At 42.0% G+C, this 19,699-nt stretch overlaps 1 protein-coding gene across 7 annotated transcripts in view; it reads right to left on the bottom strand.

The window, feature by feature from the left end:
• PDE4D (phosphodiesterase 4D) overlaps positions 1-19,699 on the bottom strand; it is a 1,058,382-nt gene that overhangs the window by 78,582 nt on the left and 960,101 nt on the right. For 6 of the 7 annotated variants that reach the window (XM_075932865.2, XM_075932866.2, XM_006139667.5 and 3 more), the window contains one exon: positions 4,942-5,054. In XM_075932865.2, the coding sequence (XP_075788980.1) occupies positions 4,942-5,054 (113 nt within the window). Of the gene's footprint in view, positions 1-4,941; positions 5,055-5,140; positions 5,801-19,699 lie in introns of those variants that run through there. The other variant, XM_075932873.2, reaches the window with a different exon arrangement.

Here is a 19,699-nt window from a genome sequence, read left to right as displayed (position 1 = left end):
ATTCCATTGACTACTGGACTAGTAAATTATTTGTTTGTTAACATCCTTAATTTATACAGCCATGCCTATTGACCGGAGTGAGATTACGTGTTGTGCTTCTAAGAGGCTACTTTTGAGCCTTCTCAATTCTGGCATGGTCAGGGGCTGGCACAATTATAACTTAATCAATTATAACCTAAATAACTCAAGCATCCCAAGAAGCTGCTCTGAGTTATGGGGGTCCTAGGTGAACTACCTACTGGACAGCTCTAGTACTGCAATGTGGAAATTCCCACCCTGACAGACAAGGATCTGCATTACCACAGTGGTGTGCTCAAAATGCTTCCTTGCATTTTCATACAAACTCTGATTTTCTGAGTTCATAGCTATGAGTTTGAATGTCAATGACCAGGCCTCAACAAATAATGTAATCTACTCTACTCGCGAGTAGATTACAACCTGGAAGAGCCAGTGCAGAGCGATCTGCGCATGCGTAGAACAACCTGAGCATGCGCAGAATGCAGAACCATGTGAAACCACGTGGCTGGCAAGCAGGGCTTGCTGCCGCTTGGCGAGCCTTGTCAATTACTATTTATTATGTACCAATATCATGCTCTGGGCTGTGTAAATATAGTACTTAATCCTGCACTAGGCTTAGATAGGCACTCGCTGCACCAGAGATTGACATTCTGGCATTGGATTTAATGGGTCTAGTATAGACTCATAAATCAAATGATGAGGGTCACTCCAGCCAGCGCCTGTACTCCTCACAGTCACGAGGAGTAAGGTAGCCAACAGGAGTGTTTGTTCCCATCAGCTTTCCATTGCATGGACACCACCACTCTCAGTCTAAGGTAAGCTGGCTCCAGCTATGTATTCTATGTAACTGAAGTTGCATACCTTAATCCAACTTTCAAGGTCTAGTGTATACCTGGCCATAGAGAAGCCTTCTATGCTTGAGCAGACACTTAATGAAATCAATCTAATTCAGTAACAAAAGACAAGACTATGCAGCACTTTAGTCTTTAAAGTGCTGCATAGTCCAGTCTTTTGTTTCAGCAAGACCAGACTAACATGGCTACATCTCTATTTCTAACTCAGTAAGACCATGATGGGCCATGCTACTAGATCACAATTATAGTAGCTGTACAATAGCCATGCTCCTTGGCCTAAGAAACTTATAGTAGAGTTCTAACACACACAAGGCATATAGTACCATAACCTGTTAGGAATTCTTTCCTCTAATATAGCTGCTTTTGCATGACTGATATCAGTGAGTCTTCAGCTAGTGCAACAATAACATAGCCAGTTCTTATTCTACTACATCTAAAAGACTTACACAAACAGAGGAAATTGACTGACAGCACAGGAGAAAGAGTAAAACCAAACTGACAATGCAGAAAATGCTGCCAAATATACGAAGTAACAAACTGGAAATGAAAAAGAGAAGTTGAATTGTATCTTTCTTACACTATATTTTTTTCAGTTACAGTGAACTTTAGATATTACTGGCAAAAATGGCGGGCAAAGAAATATTCAGATACTAGCGTGATGTATAAGTTGATGATATTCTTTCATTTTATTTTACCATATACATTTTTGTTATTTTTCTAATGCTTTGATCCTAGTACTGTGGTCAGGCATTCCTGAGTTTCTTATCCCTGTTGCACAAAAGGCTATTTGTTTACCCTCGGACTAGACTCCTCTTCTTCTGTTTTCCCATGAATTAAGATAACAGTCTTTATCTACATATCTACGAGGGATGTCATAAGCATTAGTTAATGTTAGTATAATGGTTTTAAAATGTAATGTATTGTATAAATACAAGACATTTTAAAAAATAATTAGAATTAAAATGACTGTTCATAACAACTTCAGCGACATTGGAAATTGAAATCTTTTTCTTATTGATTTTTTCCACTATTGTGTATGCTCACTGATTTATTATAATGATTCTTCACAAGATGATTAATGGCATAGATTTGTTTTTCATTAAAGAAAAAAGAACACTGAAAACATACACATAGATTTACATAGACAAAATATAACGAGATTTCATTTATGGCCTACAAGCCTTAACATATTCTTAACACATAAAACTCTTTGAGAGTGTTTCTGAATATTTTAGTGTTGTATTGTAAGTAGCAACAGAGCGTTTCTGACATCCATATTCATAGCTGATGGATCAAGTAAACCTACTCAATCTGTGACTGAAATATTAATTTCCAATTCTGACGTAAGATGTGGCATCATTCGAACTGACCTTCAGATTGGCTATGACAACCCAGCTTACTGTATGTCTCATATCAAATGCCTTGCCTGAATGATCCTGTTTCTGAAGAAATGAGAAGACCTTTCTTTATGTGACATGTTTTCCTCCTGATTTCAATAGGTACATATGAAAAATGTTTCTCCTGTCATATCTGGTAAATCAGAAGTACATTAACTAATACATGGGATAAGATGAGTAGTCCTGCATGATAATGGATTGGAAGCTATAAAATTTTCTCAGACAAAAGCCAATCAGAATTTAATATGTTTTCAAAAATAATGGCCTATCTTTTTAAAGTAAAGGTTATAAATATATTTGACTGAACTAATACTTTTTATATTGATTTGTAACTGGTTAAATCCTATTTTTAAAAGTCTTGTTTCCTATATTTATAAAATGTGCCATATCTCTCTTGATTTAGGACTGGATTCAATAAAATATAACTATATTTATTTTTTTAAATAATAGAGAGTTTCTCTGAAGCAAGAGTCATAGAAATATCACAAATACACAAGTTGAAGGGTCAAAGATGAAGCAGACATCTTAAGCCTATAAAAGTCTTCCAATGTTAACTAATCATTCATTCTAAAGCAGTTGGACAAATGTTTTTAAATGTATTTAATCAGATCTGTAAAAGGCTTCAGTGTTATAATTAAAAATAACAGGATAATATTTATAAACGTTTCCTTTTGCAAATTAATTATCCAAGTCTACATTCTTTCCACACTATAAATATTGACTATTTTGGATGAGATTTGCAAGAAATGTGGGATCAGGCCCTAGCTGTGTCACTAATACCACTCCTTTTTAAAAAGAAGAGTTATGCCAATGACTCCAATAGGAACTGGAAGAGACCCTGTACCTCTTGATTTACAGTAAAAGAATAAGGGCCAGTTTCTGAGGTGATCAATACCTACAAGTCTCAAATGGAGAAGCTCAGTATCTCTTGGGATCGGTTCCTGCTTGAATTGTTGCTAAACAATTTGGTACAAAACTGTTTTTAATGTTGAGCATTGTACCACTTCTCTTTTGTTCTTCTGTCTCTTACTGTCAGTTTTACTTTCATATCATAAAAGCAACTGCAATAACCAGCAGACCAGAACCAGAGAGATTGTGGAGACAGGAGAAGCACAAACTGTCAGTGATAAATTTACTGGATATATTATGGAGCTAAAGAAGCATAAAAGTTGAAATGCTTGGCATCATATACTCAGCCACAGCACAATATGAGGTTAAATAATATGCATCTGACGAAAACGAGTGACGAAGTTGGGAATGGCAGTCAAAACAAGAAAGCAGAAAAGTGAAATAAAAGACAGATTGAATTAAGATATTGTTTTCTTTTCTTCATTTTCTGTAAAGAATAAACTCATTCAAAATAATAAACTTTTATTAAAAGATTTAATTACCTGCATAGGTAGAATAGAGGACAGAAGTATACTTGTATTTGTTACAATTAAACTCACTTTATTCTAGAGTGATTACAAATGTGGGGAAAACATATACCTCCCAAAGTACCTTATAGCAGGTTTGCTTATTAGAGATGTAAAATAAAGTCCCAATAATATCAGGTAGAGCCTACTATGTGTGCCTTTAAAATGAACACCATACATATTACGGAGTATTCAGTGTGGTTTGAGGGCACGAAGTAAAGTAGGAAGGTGAAATGGGCTATTTGGAAGTTCTACATAAAAGACTTTTTCTTTGCAAAAAAATAAAAATAAAAACTATGCTCTTTTTCTTTCCAAACATTAGTAATAAAATATATTAGCATCAATATTAACTGCTAAAATAGGGGTTGTGCCACTTAAATTACTGTAATATTGAATAGAATGTTATCTTTATTATCACCTTTTCAGAAGTTTATTCTCTTGGTGAGGTTACTTACAATTTTACACCTCTCCATGGTAGACAACTACTGATATTGAAAAACATAGCATTTTCTTGGCTCACCACAGATGGTGTGTGGCAAGAATAAATAACAGAAAAGTTTGTAATGGTTAGCAATCAAATATAATATCTCTTTATTTTTAATTCAAACAGAAATAGAAAAATGGTTTAAGTTTTCAACACCTGATTCATGTTTGCACCACTTTCAAAACTGGCCTTGAAATTTACAGTCGAAAGAATCTGCAGACTACAGGCGCAATCCTCCAGGTTCTTATGCAGAGCCCTCCTTACAGAGCCGTCCTATGTTGTTCAAGACCGACACAGCTATTTTCATTTCTCAGTCCACTGCATTTTGTTAACTATTCAGAGAATTCCTCTTTTAACAATATATCAGACTCTCAAAACTATGTAATTGTTTTCAGCATCGCTCCTCTCTGCATGCACACACACCAGCAGAAACAGAACTTCGCACTTACGATCCTTGACTAGTCCATATTCAGTAATATGAGAAGTCAGGATCAACAAACCCATGAAATTTTAGCTAAGGATAACAGCTCCTTCGTGTGCGTTCATTTATTCCCCATTGAACAGCTTTGCTGCACATTAAAAAACAATCTCAGAGATGCATTAAAGTTTTTACAGAGAGTTGCAAGGCGAAACTCCAGTGCATGGCCCGGAGAACAGGACCCTGTGTGTGATTTGATGCATTTTCTACCTGGCTAAAAACTACCCACTGGATTTCCAGCTTTGGCAGAAAGCAAGGAGGAGAAATAGGGGGCAAAGGGTGCAAGGGGTCCTACCTTGTTCGAGGCCATTTCACTGACGGAGTGCCTGGTTTGCAGGGTCTCCAGCTGGTCCAGGCACCAGTCCAGTTCCTCCAGGGTCTCGCTGGCCAGTTTTTGGTAGGCCTCCTCTGCGAAGAGATAGGGAAAGGAGTACTCAGTTCTCAAGCGCTTCACAGGGCTAACAGCAAGCTCCAAAGCGTCCATCCTGCCATACCCAGCCATGCTCAGATGCCCAGTGCCCACACATGAGTGCTGCTCCTTCATATTGCTAACGCGGGGCACTGGGGTGGGGGGCAGGCTTCAGACTCCAGCCGGACCCCCAAAGGAACTGTCTGGGTAGCAAAGTCTCCAGTCCAGCCTCCTTCTTTTCGCCTCAAAGTCACCGGTGGAAACCAACATGTGCCGAGAGACGTGGAAGGTTCTTTTCCTGGGGGGGGTCAGTCTCTCAAGCGGCCCCTAGGCTGCATGATGCTCGCTGGAGGCAGCAGCGCCCGGTGCCCGCGGTTCGTCTCCTCGCTCCTCCGGGACGGCTGAACGGCTGATGCAGGGAGCTTTGCCTTGCCCAGGCTGGAGACAGGCAGCACCGCCTCCCCTCCCCTAACCCCCCCGTGAAGGCTCCGAGCAGAAATGAATCAGCGCGGCTGCTGCCGTGTGTGCGGCCACCACGTTTCCTGTGCTCCCAGCTCCTCCTCCTCCCGCAACCAGCGTCCAGGCGGCTGCTCTCGGGGAACCCCTCTGCCCTGCCCCCCCTTCCCAGGCAGCGGGCTCCAGGTTGCCCTGTGTGGCACCGTGACACGAGCAGCAGGCGAGGCAAAGCCCCGCGAGCCAAAGTCCCGGGGCAGCGCCTCGTGTTCTCAGTGTGTGTGTCTGAGAGAGGGGAGAGCAGCAGAAAACCCGGCCTGGAGCTCGCAGCCGCCTCCTCTGCTGTCGCCTGAGTGAGCCCAGTGTAGAGCTCAAGGAGCAAACACATAGGGCCCGAGCCCTGGCGGCGTCTCCCCCACATGGTGCTGCCACCTGCCTGGGGCAGGGAGGGAACGCGCGCCCCCAATCCCACCGCCATGAGCGCTTATGTAACAGCGAGCGGGTCACAAGCTTTCGCCACAGCCTGGGGAGATGCGCCAACAAGATTAAAGACTCGTAACCCGTGGGCTCTGGGTTCTGCGCAGGCACTCAGCTGTGTCTGAGCCGCAGCTCAGCTGGCTTTGTCCAGAGCTCTCTGACCTGGTCCTTGAATCCTCCCTCTCCTAAGTGTATGTCTCAATGGCCTAGTCTTCACTGCACAATTGTCTACCATGCTTTGATGTCTGGCTCTCCATGTGCCAGCTTCTCTGCCTCAACTTCCCATTAATCCCAGGAGTGGGACAATAATAGTTTCTTCCCTAGTCTAGGGAGATGTGCAGAATTGATTCATAAAGCCCCCTGAAGATGTCATTCAGTGGAAGTGCTAAGTATAACAACATCTAGCCAAGGATGTAACAACAAATGCTTTTTCAAATATAGTGAAACCTTTGTTATGGGCACTCTGTTAACCAGAAAACTTTGTTAACAGTCATTGCCCCAGCCACAATACTGTCACAAGCGCACAGGCCTGGCTTGGTTTATCATGATCGGCTTAACAATTTTTTATTTAAGAAGTACTAATCATCTTTAACTCAAGATAGAAACGTGAAACCAACTGCCTCACACTACAAAACTACCAATATTAAAACTGGAGTTTTACTATTTGGCTGTGTCTACACTGCACCCCTTTTCCGGAAAAGGGATGCAGATAAGACAAGTCGGAATTGCAAATGCAGCGGGGATTTAAATTTCCCCTGCTGCATCTGCATGAACATGGCTGCCGCTTTTTTCCGGCTCGGCGCTTTGCCGGAAAAAAGCGCCAGTCTAGATGGGATCTTTCGGAAAATAAAGCCTTTTCTGAAAGGTCCCTTATTCCTCTTAAAATCAGGAATAAGGGACCTTTCGGAAAAGACTTCATTTCCCGAAAGATCCCCGTCTAGACTGGCGCTTTTTTCCGGCAAAGCCCCGAGCCGGAAAAAAGCGGCAGCCATGTTCATGCAGATGCAGCGGGGAAAATTTAAATCCCCGCTGCATTTGCAATTCCGACTTGTCTCATCTGCATCCCTTTTCCGGAAAAGGGGTGCAGTGTAGACACAGCCTTACTGTCCATTGGTTTTTCCTAGGTTGATAGGAACCAAAATTTTTGGATAACTGGAACGCCCTAGTCCCCGAGCATGCAGTATAACACTGTATTGCTGTAATATTTATTCTAAACCAAAATCCTGTGTGTGCGTGTGTGTATACAATGCAACATACTATTTGCTCTGAGGAGGGGGGAGAAAGTGCTACTGAAAGCTCTCCAGAAGTTTACCCTGGAAATCCAGTATTACATTGGAAAGACTTTTGTCTTTTCTAAACTCTTAAGATGTTTGTCTTTTCTAACTTACTAAGTGTCATATTGCATCATGTTGTCCTACAAGATGTAGAAGTGGACTCAAAATCAAAATGGCCATGAACTCCCCACATACACACTAGCAAAATGACCCATTAGAACCTGCATGCAATGGTTGTCCTAAAGCTCATGATAATCAAGGAAAATATTTCCAAGGTGAAGATGTCATCTGTTAGGCCTGTCTATGATTTCTCCTACTGCAGTTGCATTTTTCACCAGGCTGAACTGAGTACACTTAGGACATGTGTACACTAGGAAATTGTTTCAAAATAACTTATTTTGAAATAATAACAAAAATAACTATTTTGAAATAGCGTGTGCATACTACAGGGAAGCCCAAAATTAGTTCAAGGCAGGTTCCCTTAATGTGGATGCCCTACCTCAACTTAGAGCCCCAGGAAGCACTGGCGAGTAATTACTCTGAATGACTCTGGGGAGTAGTTATTTCGAAATAGCAGCAGTGGAGCATCCACACTACTGCTATTTTGGAATAAGCGTTATTCCTCGTGGACAGCAGGAGTTATTATTTCAAAATACCTAGCCCCTTATTTCAAAATAGCAGGTTTGGTAGTGTGGACGCTCTGCTTGTTATTTCAAAATAAGGAGAGTTATTTCAAAATAACTTCCTAGTTTAGACCAAGGCTAAAACAGCAGTAGTACAGTAAGGAGCTCTGACTTGACCATTCACTTGGGGACCTGCATTAGGTTCCCAAGTTTGAAATGCTGGCATATTTGTTTCTAGAGTCAATGGCATGTAATTTCAAGGAAGAGAAAAGGAAACTCAATAGGTTTGCTCTTTCCTCCTAAAATAACTTTGTGAATTTGTCCCAGATGAAATTAAATCTAATCTTCAAAATGTCAACAAAAATTAAATAATAATAAACCATTCAGCACTGGCTGGTACCACAGCAGTTCAATGATTTGTTCTTTACGTCTGGGAAACTGGATTCCTTTTCATAACATTACAGTATGTTCCAAATGCACTTGTGTTCCCTCAACAGTCAAAATGTTTTTCCGTCTTTCAAAGCCAATACACACTTGTGCATAATTCCCATTCTCATTTGGAACAATCCAGTACTAAAGTAGCATGGGTAGAATTGTTTCAAGAAAACTGCAGTACTGGCCTTCATTATGGCTAGGCTATTGCTTCAAAGAGCACTAACAAATATTCAACAAAATAATTCCCACACAACTGTAAAATATCTTATTTACGGTAAGGCTATGTCTAGACTGCAGGCTTTTTGTGCACGAAGCTTTTGTCAGAAGAGATCTTCTGCAAACACTACTTGCACAAGAGTGCATCCACACTGCAAAAGCCCATTAAGAAAGCGATGTGCTTTTGCGAAAGAGAATGTCCACAGTGCATGGATGCTCTCTCAAAAGTAAGCACTGATTGTGTGGTCTTTTAGATGCTGCTTGTAATGATTAGAACTGGGAGCACTCACTGGCTGTTGGGAATCTGGAAGCACGGGAAACAGGAAGGAGGGGGGAAGAGACGGGCCAGGCCTGAGTGAGAGCTACAGAGGGGAGCAGCAGCAGCTTTGTAAAGAAGTTTCACCTTTGTTAAATAAAGGCCTGTTGAACTTTGTTACTACCTTGCTTGCATGATACTATATTTTGGCGACGAGGATAGATTGGTATGCACAGAATGGTCACCAGGGTACCTGTACTTTTTCCTCTTTCCTCTTTTTGCACAAAACCCCCCTTTTCCCCATCCACACATGCCTTTTTGTGAAAGAACTCTTTCGTAAAAAGGCTTCTTTCCTTGTAGAAAGAGGAATACCAATTGTGCAAAAACCCCTCTGTTCTTTCGATTCTCTTGCACAAAAATGCACCTGAGGTGTGGACACGCCGCGAGTTTTTGTGGAAAAACTCCATAGTGTAGACATAGCCTAATACTTTCTATAAATGCTATCCAAAATAAAAAATATCCCGTGGAGTTTGAAATCAGGACTTTCCTGACAGTTTATGCATCAAAGCAGAACCTGTAACATTGTGTAAAACAATAAACATTATAGTTGATTAGCTACCAAAATTATCCTTACATATTGTAGTACCTAATTCTATTTATTATTAAAAGAAATATGTTTTTACTCTCAGGATACAGATTTCTTTAAGATAATATTTTAAAAGTATAAACAAAAAGTTATTTGATTCACAATATAGTTATGAAGTATATTGATCAGGTAGAGATAAAATGAATGGTCCCTAGGACTGGAAGAGACCTTGAAAAGGTCATAATGTCCAGTCCCCTGCCTTCACAGCAGGACCAAGTACCATCCCTGACAGATTTTTCCCCAGATCCCTAAATGGCCTACCTCAAGGATTGAACTCACAATCGTAGGTTTAGTAGGTCAATGCTCAAACCACTGAACTATCTGCACCATAAGCTAAACAGACATTCCATTGAAATAAATAATAAAAACTGAAATGAGTTTAAGTGAATCCACATGATAATAGGATCACAATCTGATGTCTAGTTGATTGCCTTTCAACATTCCTTAAAATTCAGAAATTGGGGAAATACACAGTTTTCTTCACAAGGTAATTTTTTTAAATCTAAGATTATAGCAAGATGGGGCTCTTCGTCGCATAATAAAATAAAGTTGAAGGCTATCAGATTTTTGTAAAGTAAAAGGTATAGTTCATCTATTTGTTTTAAAATTCATAGCCCTGACCTGCCTCCATCCTCCTCTCTTTTAAAAAATTGGTACTAACATTACCTTAGATGTATATAACTTTATCTATTTGTCCTCCCAAAAGACTTTACCAAGCAAGGGTCCCTCCATTCACTAATTAAATGCCACCATTTCTGTGATGGAGTATTCTATGATAATGGACTTCATATATGGGACATTATGAGAAATTCCATTATGAGTTCTGGGGATCCCCATGTAGGGAGTGGATGGATGAGGCAGATTTGACACAATTTGAATTGAACTATTTGTATGAATAAGAACTACTAACATAATTTACAAGATAGCTCTTTCAGATCTTAAAGCCCAATCCAATTGCCAGGAACTTAAATAGAAATTGAATTGGCCCCTTGAGTGCCAACATGGTCCTGGCTGGAGATGAAATACTGGACAGGGAAGACAGGTGTCCTGAGGTGGCATCAAGCATTTCTCTTTCTCTTTCTCTCTCCCTCCTTCCCTTTTATTCACATGGCTGCCTCATTCTCATTCATATGCTCAAGGACATATGTGTGGTTGGGAAGGAATTCTCCCCAGCTCAGACTGGCAGTAACTTTAGGAAATGTTTACCTTCCTTTTCAGTGTATGAGTGTGGGTCACTTGCCAGGATTATCTGGGTATATCTTAATATTTTCCCTGCCATTATGGGAACCATGAGCACTGGTTCATTTTTTATTCCTCCTATTCTCTGTCTGTGACATATAATAGTGTAGTCTGCTGTAAACTGTAATTGGTTTAATTTTGATTGTTGAATAAACTCTAGTGTGTCATGCTAGGAGGTTTTGGGGGCCTGTGATTTACAGATGAGGCTTGACAATCCGGTGGTTCCTTCTGGCTTTAAACTCTTTGACTTCACTATAGAACTTCAGTGAGACAAAAATGATGCTGGTATTCACATGCTAATATGTAAAACAAGCACCCCGCTTTCATTTCTAGAATTCTCAAGTGCAATGCAACCAGAAGAGAGTTTTTCAGAAATACTCTGTAAAGATTTTGAGGCCCTAAATTTGGCCCACCTTTAAACTGTTACAAAATCTGACAAGCAATAGCATATAAATTCTAATTTTTTTGAAAATCTACAATAAAACATCAAAACAAGTGAAATACTAGCCACTAATATTTGGCAAGCCCACAAAAAGGGTTGTGTTCCATGATTTGGCTCTGGAGAGGTAGCTAATTAGGGTTGCCAGGTATCCAGTTTTGAACCAGACAGTCCAATATTTGACTTTTCTGTTCAGAAAACAAATTGAGAAAATATAAATGAGAAAATATAAATGTCCGGTATTTTCTAAATAAGATGTAATGTAGACTGTGAAGTAATGTCCAGAGTGTCCGGTATTTTTGTTGAAATCATCTGGCAACCCTAGCTAACTACTAAAAACTTTCCCCAGAGCTCATCTAAAAATCAGTCAAATGATATGGGTTCATGAAAAAAGTTCTTTTGTAATTAGAATGTACTTCTTGAACACAGCAGGTCATTTTCATTTTCATTCAGTAAAGGGTGTGTAGGGGTTGGGGTGGCAGGAGGAGGGTGGGGGTGTGTGTCAATGTTTGCCAAAGAGAAAAGGTCAAATCTGGAAGGATTTTTTTCTAGGTAAGTATTACAAAGAAGAGATAGTAAAATCACTGTGACACAATTAGAAGGGGAAAATCACCATTCACACACTGATTTCCCTGTAGCTTATTGTAGACAGAGAATTGCATTTGTGCTCCACCAAAACAGTTCCTAAGAGCCATAGTTACAGACAAAACCAGTCAGATACTTTAGTGTTCTGACCATGTCCTCCCTCCCTTGGAACGCTCCCAGAACTTCTTACTGGAGTGACTATGAGAGAAGAGCAGCAGGACTGTGTCATTCAAGGAAGGCCCTTCATATAAATTTCTTCATGTAAATTATTATCCCCTGCCATGGAGTTTTAAAGCTTACTTAGCACCAACTAACTTGAAAGTTTGCATGCTGTTGGGTGGGTGTTCTTTAAAAAAAAAAAAAAAGGAAGCGGCATCAACAAATTTTCTTTTTCACATCAATAGTCTAACATAACCACTCCTATCACCCCCTCCTTCCAACCTCCAACTACATGTTTGTGTAGAGAAAACAAACCAAATGCTTACAGAAAGAACATAGATTAGCCATAATCATTTGGCATTGCACAGCCATGTTTTTTAAAAAAGGATGCCTTAGATATTTGTGTTTACAAAAGAATTAACTGTGAGAATGTTCCTAATACAACTCCAGAGACAGCTATGTTTTCACTTTTGTTCCATTCCAAAGCTTGCTGTTTAAAAGTTTCAATGGGAAAATTTATTGTACGATAATAATGTAGTCAACAGAGTTAATGTCTAATTTGTTTAATGGATGGTTTTGCTTTTTATATATGCTGTCACTTCATCCTATTTCAAGATCATGAAAAATGATACAAGATTTGTCATTGAAGTTTTTATTTCACTTATCTTTTCAATTTTCTCTTTTAAGGATGCATCTGCACTGCACTGTTATTTTGAGATTACTAGAATTATTTTGAAATAATAATGTGAGTGTCTACACAGCCATTCCATTATTTCAAAATAATTTCAAAATAACAGGCAGTTTATTCTGAAATCTGTAAACCTCATTCTACAAGGAATAATGCCTATTCCAAAATAGCTATTTTGAAATAAGGTGTCTGTAGAAGCTCCACTACTGCTATTTCGAAATAGCTCCTGACCACTGCCATTCTAAGTTATTCCTCCCCAGTATCTCCTGGAGCTCTAAATTGAGATAACATGTTTACATTAGGGAAGCCTGCCTTGGACTAATTTTGAGGCTTTCCTGAACCACAGACATGCTATTTCATAATTCTGGTGCTATTTCAAAATAAGCTATTTCGTAATAACTATTCCGGAATACTTTATTTTGAAATAGCCGTGCACTGTAGACATACCCTTAGAAAATTTTGACAAACACAGCTGAAGGCAAAGATAAGGGCCAGATTCTTGGTTATATTTCCTATTTTATGCAAGTACTTTATGTAAGCAGTACGTAGGGGCTAGAAAGCAGTTGGATCTGGCCAGCAAAAAATTCAGTTCAATATAAGGGAGTCCTCACCTGGCACAGAACCAATGTAGTTAGCCACTGTAATGTAGGAGTGTGTTCTGAATGTGTTGGGAGAGGGAGAGGCCTGGCTAGAGGGTTATGTCCTCCAATTATGCTCAGCAGCTGTACAGACCCTTAGCCAACAGGCATTAGTAAGAGATATCCTGGCTGCTTTACCCTATGCTGAGGCCTAGGCTAGTTGAAATGCACTCAGAGCTACTTCTGAAATCCTCTCTAACCCACCCCTGAAAATCACCTTTGCTATATCACAAATATACAGTTAGGAACATCAGAATTATGACCTGATCAATGAATCACACACCTCATTTGGAACCAGTCGTGACTGCTTGGGAGAGGCACGTGGGGGGGATTAGTCATGACTGCCCCCCATTTGACTCCACCCCACACCACCCACAACCCGGTGGAGAGCCCCAACTATTTCCACCTCATCCTGCCTTCAACTTTACCCCCTCCCCATCTCTTCCCAGTTTCAAAAGATGTATTAAGTCAATGTCCCATTGTAAACTTTTGAAAGAATAACTATAACATCTTGTTCAGCACTAGAAGCATTTCAGAGTTATGAACAACTTCCATTCCTGAAGTGTTCATAACGCTGCAGTTCTACTGCACTTGGTGCAGCAGAATATCTAGGCCAAGATTTTCCACTTGTGTAGTTAGCATTATGAACTAATCATCTCAGGTCCAAAGTACAGATTTCTTTCCAAGATATCAAATGACTCTGAATTTTAATCAACAACATCATCTACTATAAACTATACTGAAACTGATTCAATGTAGGGAAAAATCACCTTGTGCTTTTAGTCATCCTTCTTACAGGAGAAACAAATATAATAATTTAATATTTACTTTTTCCTGAGAACACTTAACTATAGCCATTCATAAAAGTTGTGAAACTGAAGATTCTCACTACAGTATGTTCGCAGGTCAGACTGTTGACACAGTTAGAGATATAGGCCACTTTGGAAGCAGCTGAGAAAACCCGCTTTATCTTGAGCAACAGAGAAAGCTGCTGGTTAGATTTGGAACATGCATCTGTAAAGAGGAGCACAGCTGCAGCAAATTTCTGACAAAACCTGTGATGGTTCCACTTTGAACTTTCCTTTTCTCCATTCCAGGATTTTCTCCAACATTCCAATCTAGCAAAGAACAAATAATTGTGCTGCGTAGTAACCTTATGCAGCCATAGATTCGAATCTCAAGCAACCGGATAGCATTTTGTTCAGTGTGTGATGATCTGAAGCAGTGGCTTTCAATTTTTTTTTCTCATGACCCAGTTAAAGAAAATTGTTGATGCCCATGACCCAACACAAATTGACTAGAGTGTGGGTTCCAGAGTGGGGCTGAGGATAAGAGCAGTGTTTCCCAAACAGAAAGCTAAAAAACTGGACTGTCCGGTTCAAAACAGGACACCTGGCAATCCTAAGAACATTCCCAGAAAAAACGGGACATATGGTCAGCATACATTGAGGCACACATTGATACCACCAGTGCCAATCCCAGGGGCACCATTTATGGGTGGCAAGGGGCCAGTTTCCCCCTTCCCAAGTTTGAACCCCTGGATTTCATGCTTAAGGTCTGCTTAAAGCTGCATGCCCTGACTCCAGTGGCAGTTCTTAAATGCAACAGTTTGGCCTGCTTGCAGCTTTGTCTTTGGGGCAGGGAGTTTGTTATAAAAAGAGGGAGGGGCAGGATGATTCAGAATAACAAAAGGCTGGTTATTCAGGTAATTGAAGGATCATTAGATCATCATGAAAACATTGCTGGGTACTCCACTTACAAGATATGTGGGGAAAGCATAAGAATGACTGTTGTGCTCCAGGAATCTGCATTTGGATCACTGGTGTTAAACTTCTCATAAATGTTCCTGAAAAAGAGGTAAATGGAGACTAGTCCAAAGCTAACTACAAAGAGTTACTAAGGGATCTCACAAAACTGGGTGATTGGGCAACACAAGAGCAGATGGAATTCAGTGTTGATAAGTGCAAAGTAATGCACATCGGAACATATAACCTAACTATAGATACAAAATAGATAGGGTATAAAACAGCTGTTACTACTTAAGAAAGAGATCTTGGAATCCTTGTGGATAGATTCTTAAAAACATCTGCTCAATATGCACTGTCAATCTAAAAACTAAAAAGCTAAGAGACTATTGTGAATCATTAGGAAAGGAATAGATAAGACAAATTACCATATTACTTCTATATAAAATCATTGTATGCCCACATCTTGAATACTGTATGCAGATCTGGTCACCCCATCTAAAAAAAGATATATTGGATTTGGAAAAGGTACAGAAAACATTAGGGGGTAAGGAGCAGCTTACATATGAGGAGAAATTAATGAAACTGGGACTTTTTAGCTTGGAAAAGAAATGATTAAAGGATGAGGGGATATGTTAGAGGTCTACAAAATCATGAATGGTGTGGAAAAACAGAATAAGGAAACTGTTAATTCCTTCACTAACAACATAACACAAGAAGATAATCCAATTAAATTTGTAGGCAGCAGATTTAAAACAAAATAGGTGACGGGATGGATCTTGATGATTGCCTCTTTTGTTTATTCCTTCTGTAGCACCTGGCATTGGCCACTGTGGGGGTATGTCTACACTACAGCGCTAATTCGAACTAACTAAGCTAATTCGAACTAACTAAGCTAATTCGAACTAACGCATCCAGACTAAAAAACTAGTTCGAATTAGCGTTTTGCTAATTCGAACTAGCTTGTCCACACAGAGTGGACCCTGAACCGGGGTTAAGGATGGCCGGAAGCAGTGCCGGCAGGGCATCAGATGAGGACTTAGAGCGAGGAGCTGCTGTCTCAGGCTAGCCGAGGGCTGCGCTTAAAGGGACCCGACCCGCACCCCGGACAGACAGTTCTCAGGGGTGCCCCGCTTGCAAAGCAGTCCTGGCTTGGATTGCCCAGAGTACCCACATTGGGTACATCACAGCACTCGGCCATCAGACCGGCTGCACTTGCCGCAGGCTGCCATCTGGGGAGAGGGGCCAATTGGGGGGCTGCAGGAGAGGTTCCACCCCCAGAAGCCCACAGAGCCAGCCCAGCCCTCCCCATCGGGGGCTCGTACCCCATTCCTCCCTCACTTCCTTCCACTTACCCCTCCCTAGCCCCCCTTCCTGATGTACAAAATAAAGGACAATTGTGTTCAAAAATAGAATCTCTCTTTATTGAACAAAACTGGGGGAGACTGGGAAAAGGAGGTGGGAGAGGGGAAGAGAGAGGGTGGGAGAGGGGAGGGCAACTACAATAATGAGGGGTTTGGAACAGGTCCCAGATGAAGAGAGGCTAAAGAGACTAGGACTTTTCATTTTAGAAAAGAGGAGACTGAGGGGGGATAGGATAGAGGTCTATAAAAGCATGAGTGGGGTGGAGAGGGTGCATCAAGAAAAGTTCTTCATGAGTTCCCATAATAGAAGGACTAGAGGACACCAAAGGAAAGGAATGGGTAGCAGGCTTCAAACTAGTAACAGAAAGTAGTTCTTCACAAAGCAAAGAGTCAACCTGTGGAACTCCTTGCTGCAGGAGGCTGTGAAGGCTAGAACTAGAACAGAGTTTAAAGAGAAGTGAGATAAATTGATGGAGGTTGGGTCCATGGGGTGGTATTAGCCAGGGGTAGGAGTGGTGTCCCTGCCCAAAGTTTGTGGAAGGCTGGAGAGGGATGGCACGAGACAAATGGCTTGGTCACTGTCTTCGGTCCATCCCCTCCAGGGTCCCCCCTATTGTTGGCTGCTGTCGGCAGACAGGCTACTGGGCTAGATGGACCTTTGGTCTGACCCAGTACGGCCATTCTAAGCTCAGGGCTCAGGGTGGGGGTCTCAGTGGACCACCTTGATTTTCATGCACACCTGCTCCTGGGTGGCCAGGCTGGCAGCTCTCCTGCCCTAGACGGCCACTTTCCTGTGCCTAGTGCAGAGGTCGTGGACGAGGCCCACGATGTCCGCACTAGACCAGGCGGGTGCCCGCCTCTTGTAGTCCTGGGCAAGCTCCCGGGAGCCGCCAGCCTGGTCCCGGGAAGAGGGGGAGGGCTGGGGGGCATTGGGTGGGTGGCTTGAGCCGTGCCAGGTGCAGGATCTGCTGGCTGGGTGCTGGCAGGCTTGGACCTGGCACGGGCACCGTAGCCAGCCCGTGCCCCTTTAAGGGGTCTGGGGCCAGGAGGGGGGCAATAGAGTTTCCCTGGTGTTGGCCAGAGTGGTCACCAGGGAAAGCTGGGGAGGGCTAGCCTCCCACTAGTTCGAATTAAGGGGCTACACACCTCTTAATTTGAACTAGTAAGTTCAAACTAGGCTTAGTCCTCGTAGTATGAGGTTTACCTAGTTCGAACTAAGTGCTCCGCTAGTTCGAATTAAGTTCGAACTAGCGGAGCGCTTGTGTAGCGCCTATCAAAGTTAATTCGAACTAAGGTCCGTTAGTTCGAATTAACTTTGTAGTGTAGACATACCCTGGGTATGTCTAGACTACAGGTTTTTTTTAAAAAAAGTGGCCTTTTAAAAAAAAAAAAAACTTCCCCTGCATCTAGACTGCTGCTGTGTTCTTTCAAAAGTAAATTGAAAGAATGCAGCAGTTTTTTCGACCGCAGAAAGCCTCGTTTTATGAGGAATAACGCCTTTTTTCGAAAGTGCTCTTTTGAAAAAAGGTGCTATGTAATGCAAACTGTGCTTATTCGAAAGAGAGCATCCAGATTGCCTGAGTGCTTTCTTTCAAAAAAGCCGCTTGCTTTTTCGAAAGTACTGGTTGTAGTCTAGACGCTCTTCCTTGAAAGAGGCTTGCAGTCTAGACGTAGCCTGTCAGAAGACAGGATACAGGGCTACAGGGACCATTGGGAATATGTTAGAAGTCTGGAGAAAATCATGAACAGCGTGGAAAAATAGAATAAGGAAATGTTATCCATTCCTTTACTAACATAACACAAGAAGCTGAGCCAATTAAATTTATAAGCAGCAGATGTAAAAAAAAAAATAGTCAGCTTGTGGTACTCTTTGCCAGGAGATGGTGGAAAGGCCCAAACTATAACAGGGTTCCAATCAGTGTTTCCTCTAAGTTGCGGGGCAGTACAGCTTCACAAGTGATTAATCAGTCCCATCCAGTCTGTCAGTTCTGTGCATGGAGCCCGGAGCCTCTGATTGGCCAGGTCTAGACAGATACCCTCACTTGTGGAAAATACCTAGGGCTACATCTGTTCTGAGGGACCATTCATGCATTTGGGATGACTGACTGAGTTGGTTTGTGAGCACATTCTGAGTTCCTGAGAGGTACGTGGCCTCCAGCTAGATGGTACACAAAACTCCCACAGACAGAGGACTTCCTGGTAGAGGGGAGAGGAATGAGCACCACTCTGTCTATTTATAAAGAACATCGCTGCAGTATTGGTTGTCAGGACTAAAACACACTTGCCTGTCAAATGGGGTAGGAATGTCTGACATGTGAGATGTACCGTCCTTCACTCCCTGACGATCACATGCAGCAATCGCTCCCTTCTGGACCACATACCCTGAGTACTCAGGTCTCCGACATGTGCTCCCCATCCCATGTCGGAAGCATCTGTAACCAGCTGGATTGAAGGATGTGATCTGGTGAATGGTTCTCCACTGCGCACTACTTCCTCCTGCAGCCATCAGGTCAGGGAGTGCATGATCTTGGGAGGAATCATGACCACCATGTCCAGGTAGGATTGTGTACACAAGCAAACCATTCCAGCAAAGGGCCTGTTAGCAGGGGGTGAACCATGTTGCACGACATATTTGCATGCAACCCTGTTGTCCAGCAGCCTCATACAAGTTTCACCTGCAGATACAGCCTCATACAAGTTGATACCAGTACAGAAGGAACCAGTGGGGCCAGTGCTGACAAGGATGGTGGTGGTTTAGACAGGGGTTGCCCCCTATCCCTAGGTGTCATGGGGTCGGTAGGCTCCAGCATTGAAGGAGCAGATGGTTCTATTCAGTTCCCTTACCTCATTGCCACCCCTGAAGACCTTGTCATCTCAATATTGTTCTTGGCAGCCTCCAATGACTCCAAGGTTCACGGCTGATCAGTGTCATCTAACACCATCTCTTGTAAGTCCGGGAAGTCGATGCACTCCGGGCTCAACTCAGGAGTCATTGGAGGTGCTGATGGGGCAGTCTCCTTAGAGTGTCTCACCTGGGATGCACTTGGTCTGCGTGTTGGGATGGAGAATGATCCCTCTCCACTCTGTTCTTCTTATAGGACCCTGGGACCAGGGATCGGTGCTGTCCACTGGTGCCAGATCTTGATGCTGCAGATGGTTTGCTCAGTGTTGATGAGTCCTGTACCAATGCTAGTGTGTTATGGGACACAAGTACCAGTGCCAACACCTAGATGACTGAGGCGGAAGAGAGCTGCTTCCATAAGGAGAAGTTTCAACTGCAATTCTCACTCCTTTTTTGTACAGGGCTTCACCCCCTGAAAGATCTTGCACCTAGGTGACCCTCTCCCAGGCACTTGAGGCATGAATTGTGCAGGTCACCCTGGGGCATAGATGTCAAGCACATTGCA

The sequence above is a fragment of the Pelodiscus sinensis genome, chromosome 6, assembly GCF_052426305.1.
Source record: "Pelodiscus sinensis isolate ZL-2025 chromosome 6, ASM5242630v1, whole genome shotgun sequence".
In the NCBI taxonomy this organism is placed as follows: Eukaryota; Metazoa; Chordata; order Testudines; family Trionychidae; genus Pelodiscus; species Pelodiscus sinensis.
This window is presented reverse-complemented; position numbering and strand designations above follow the sequence as displayed.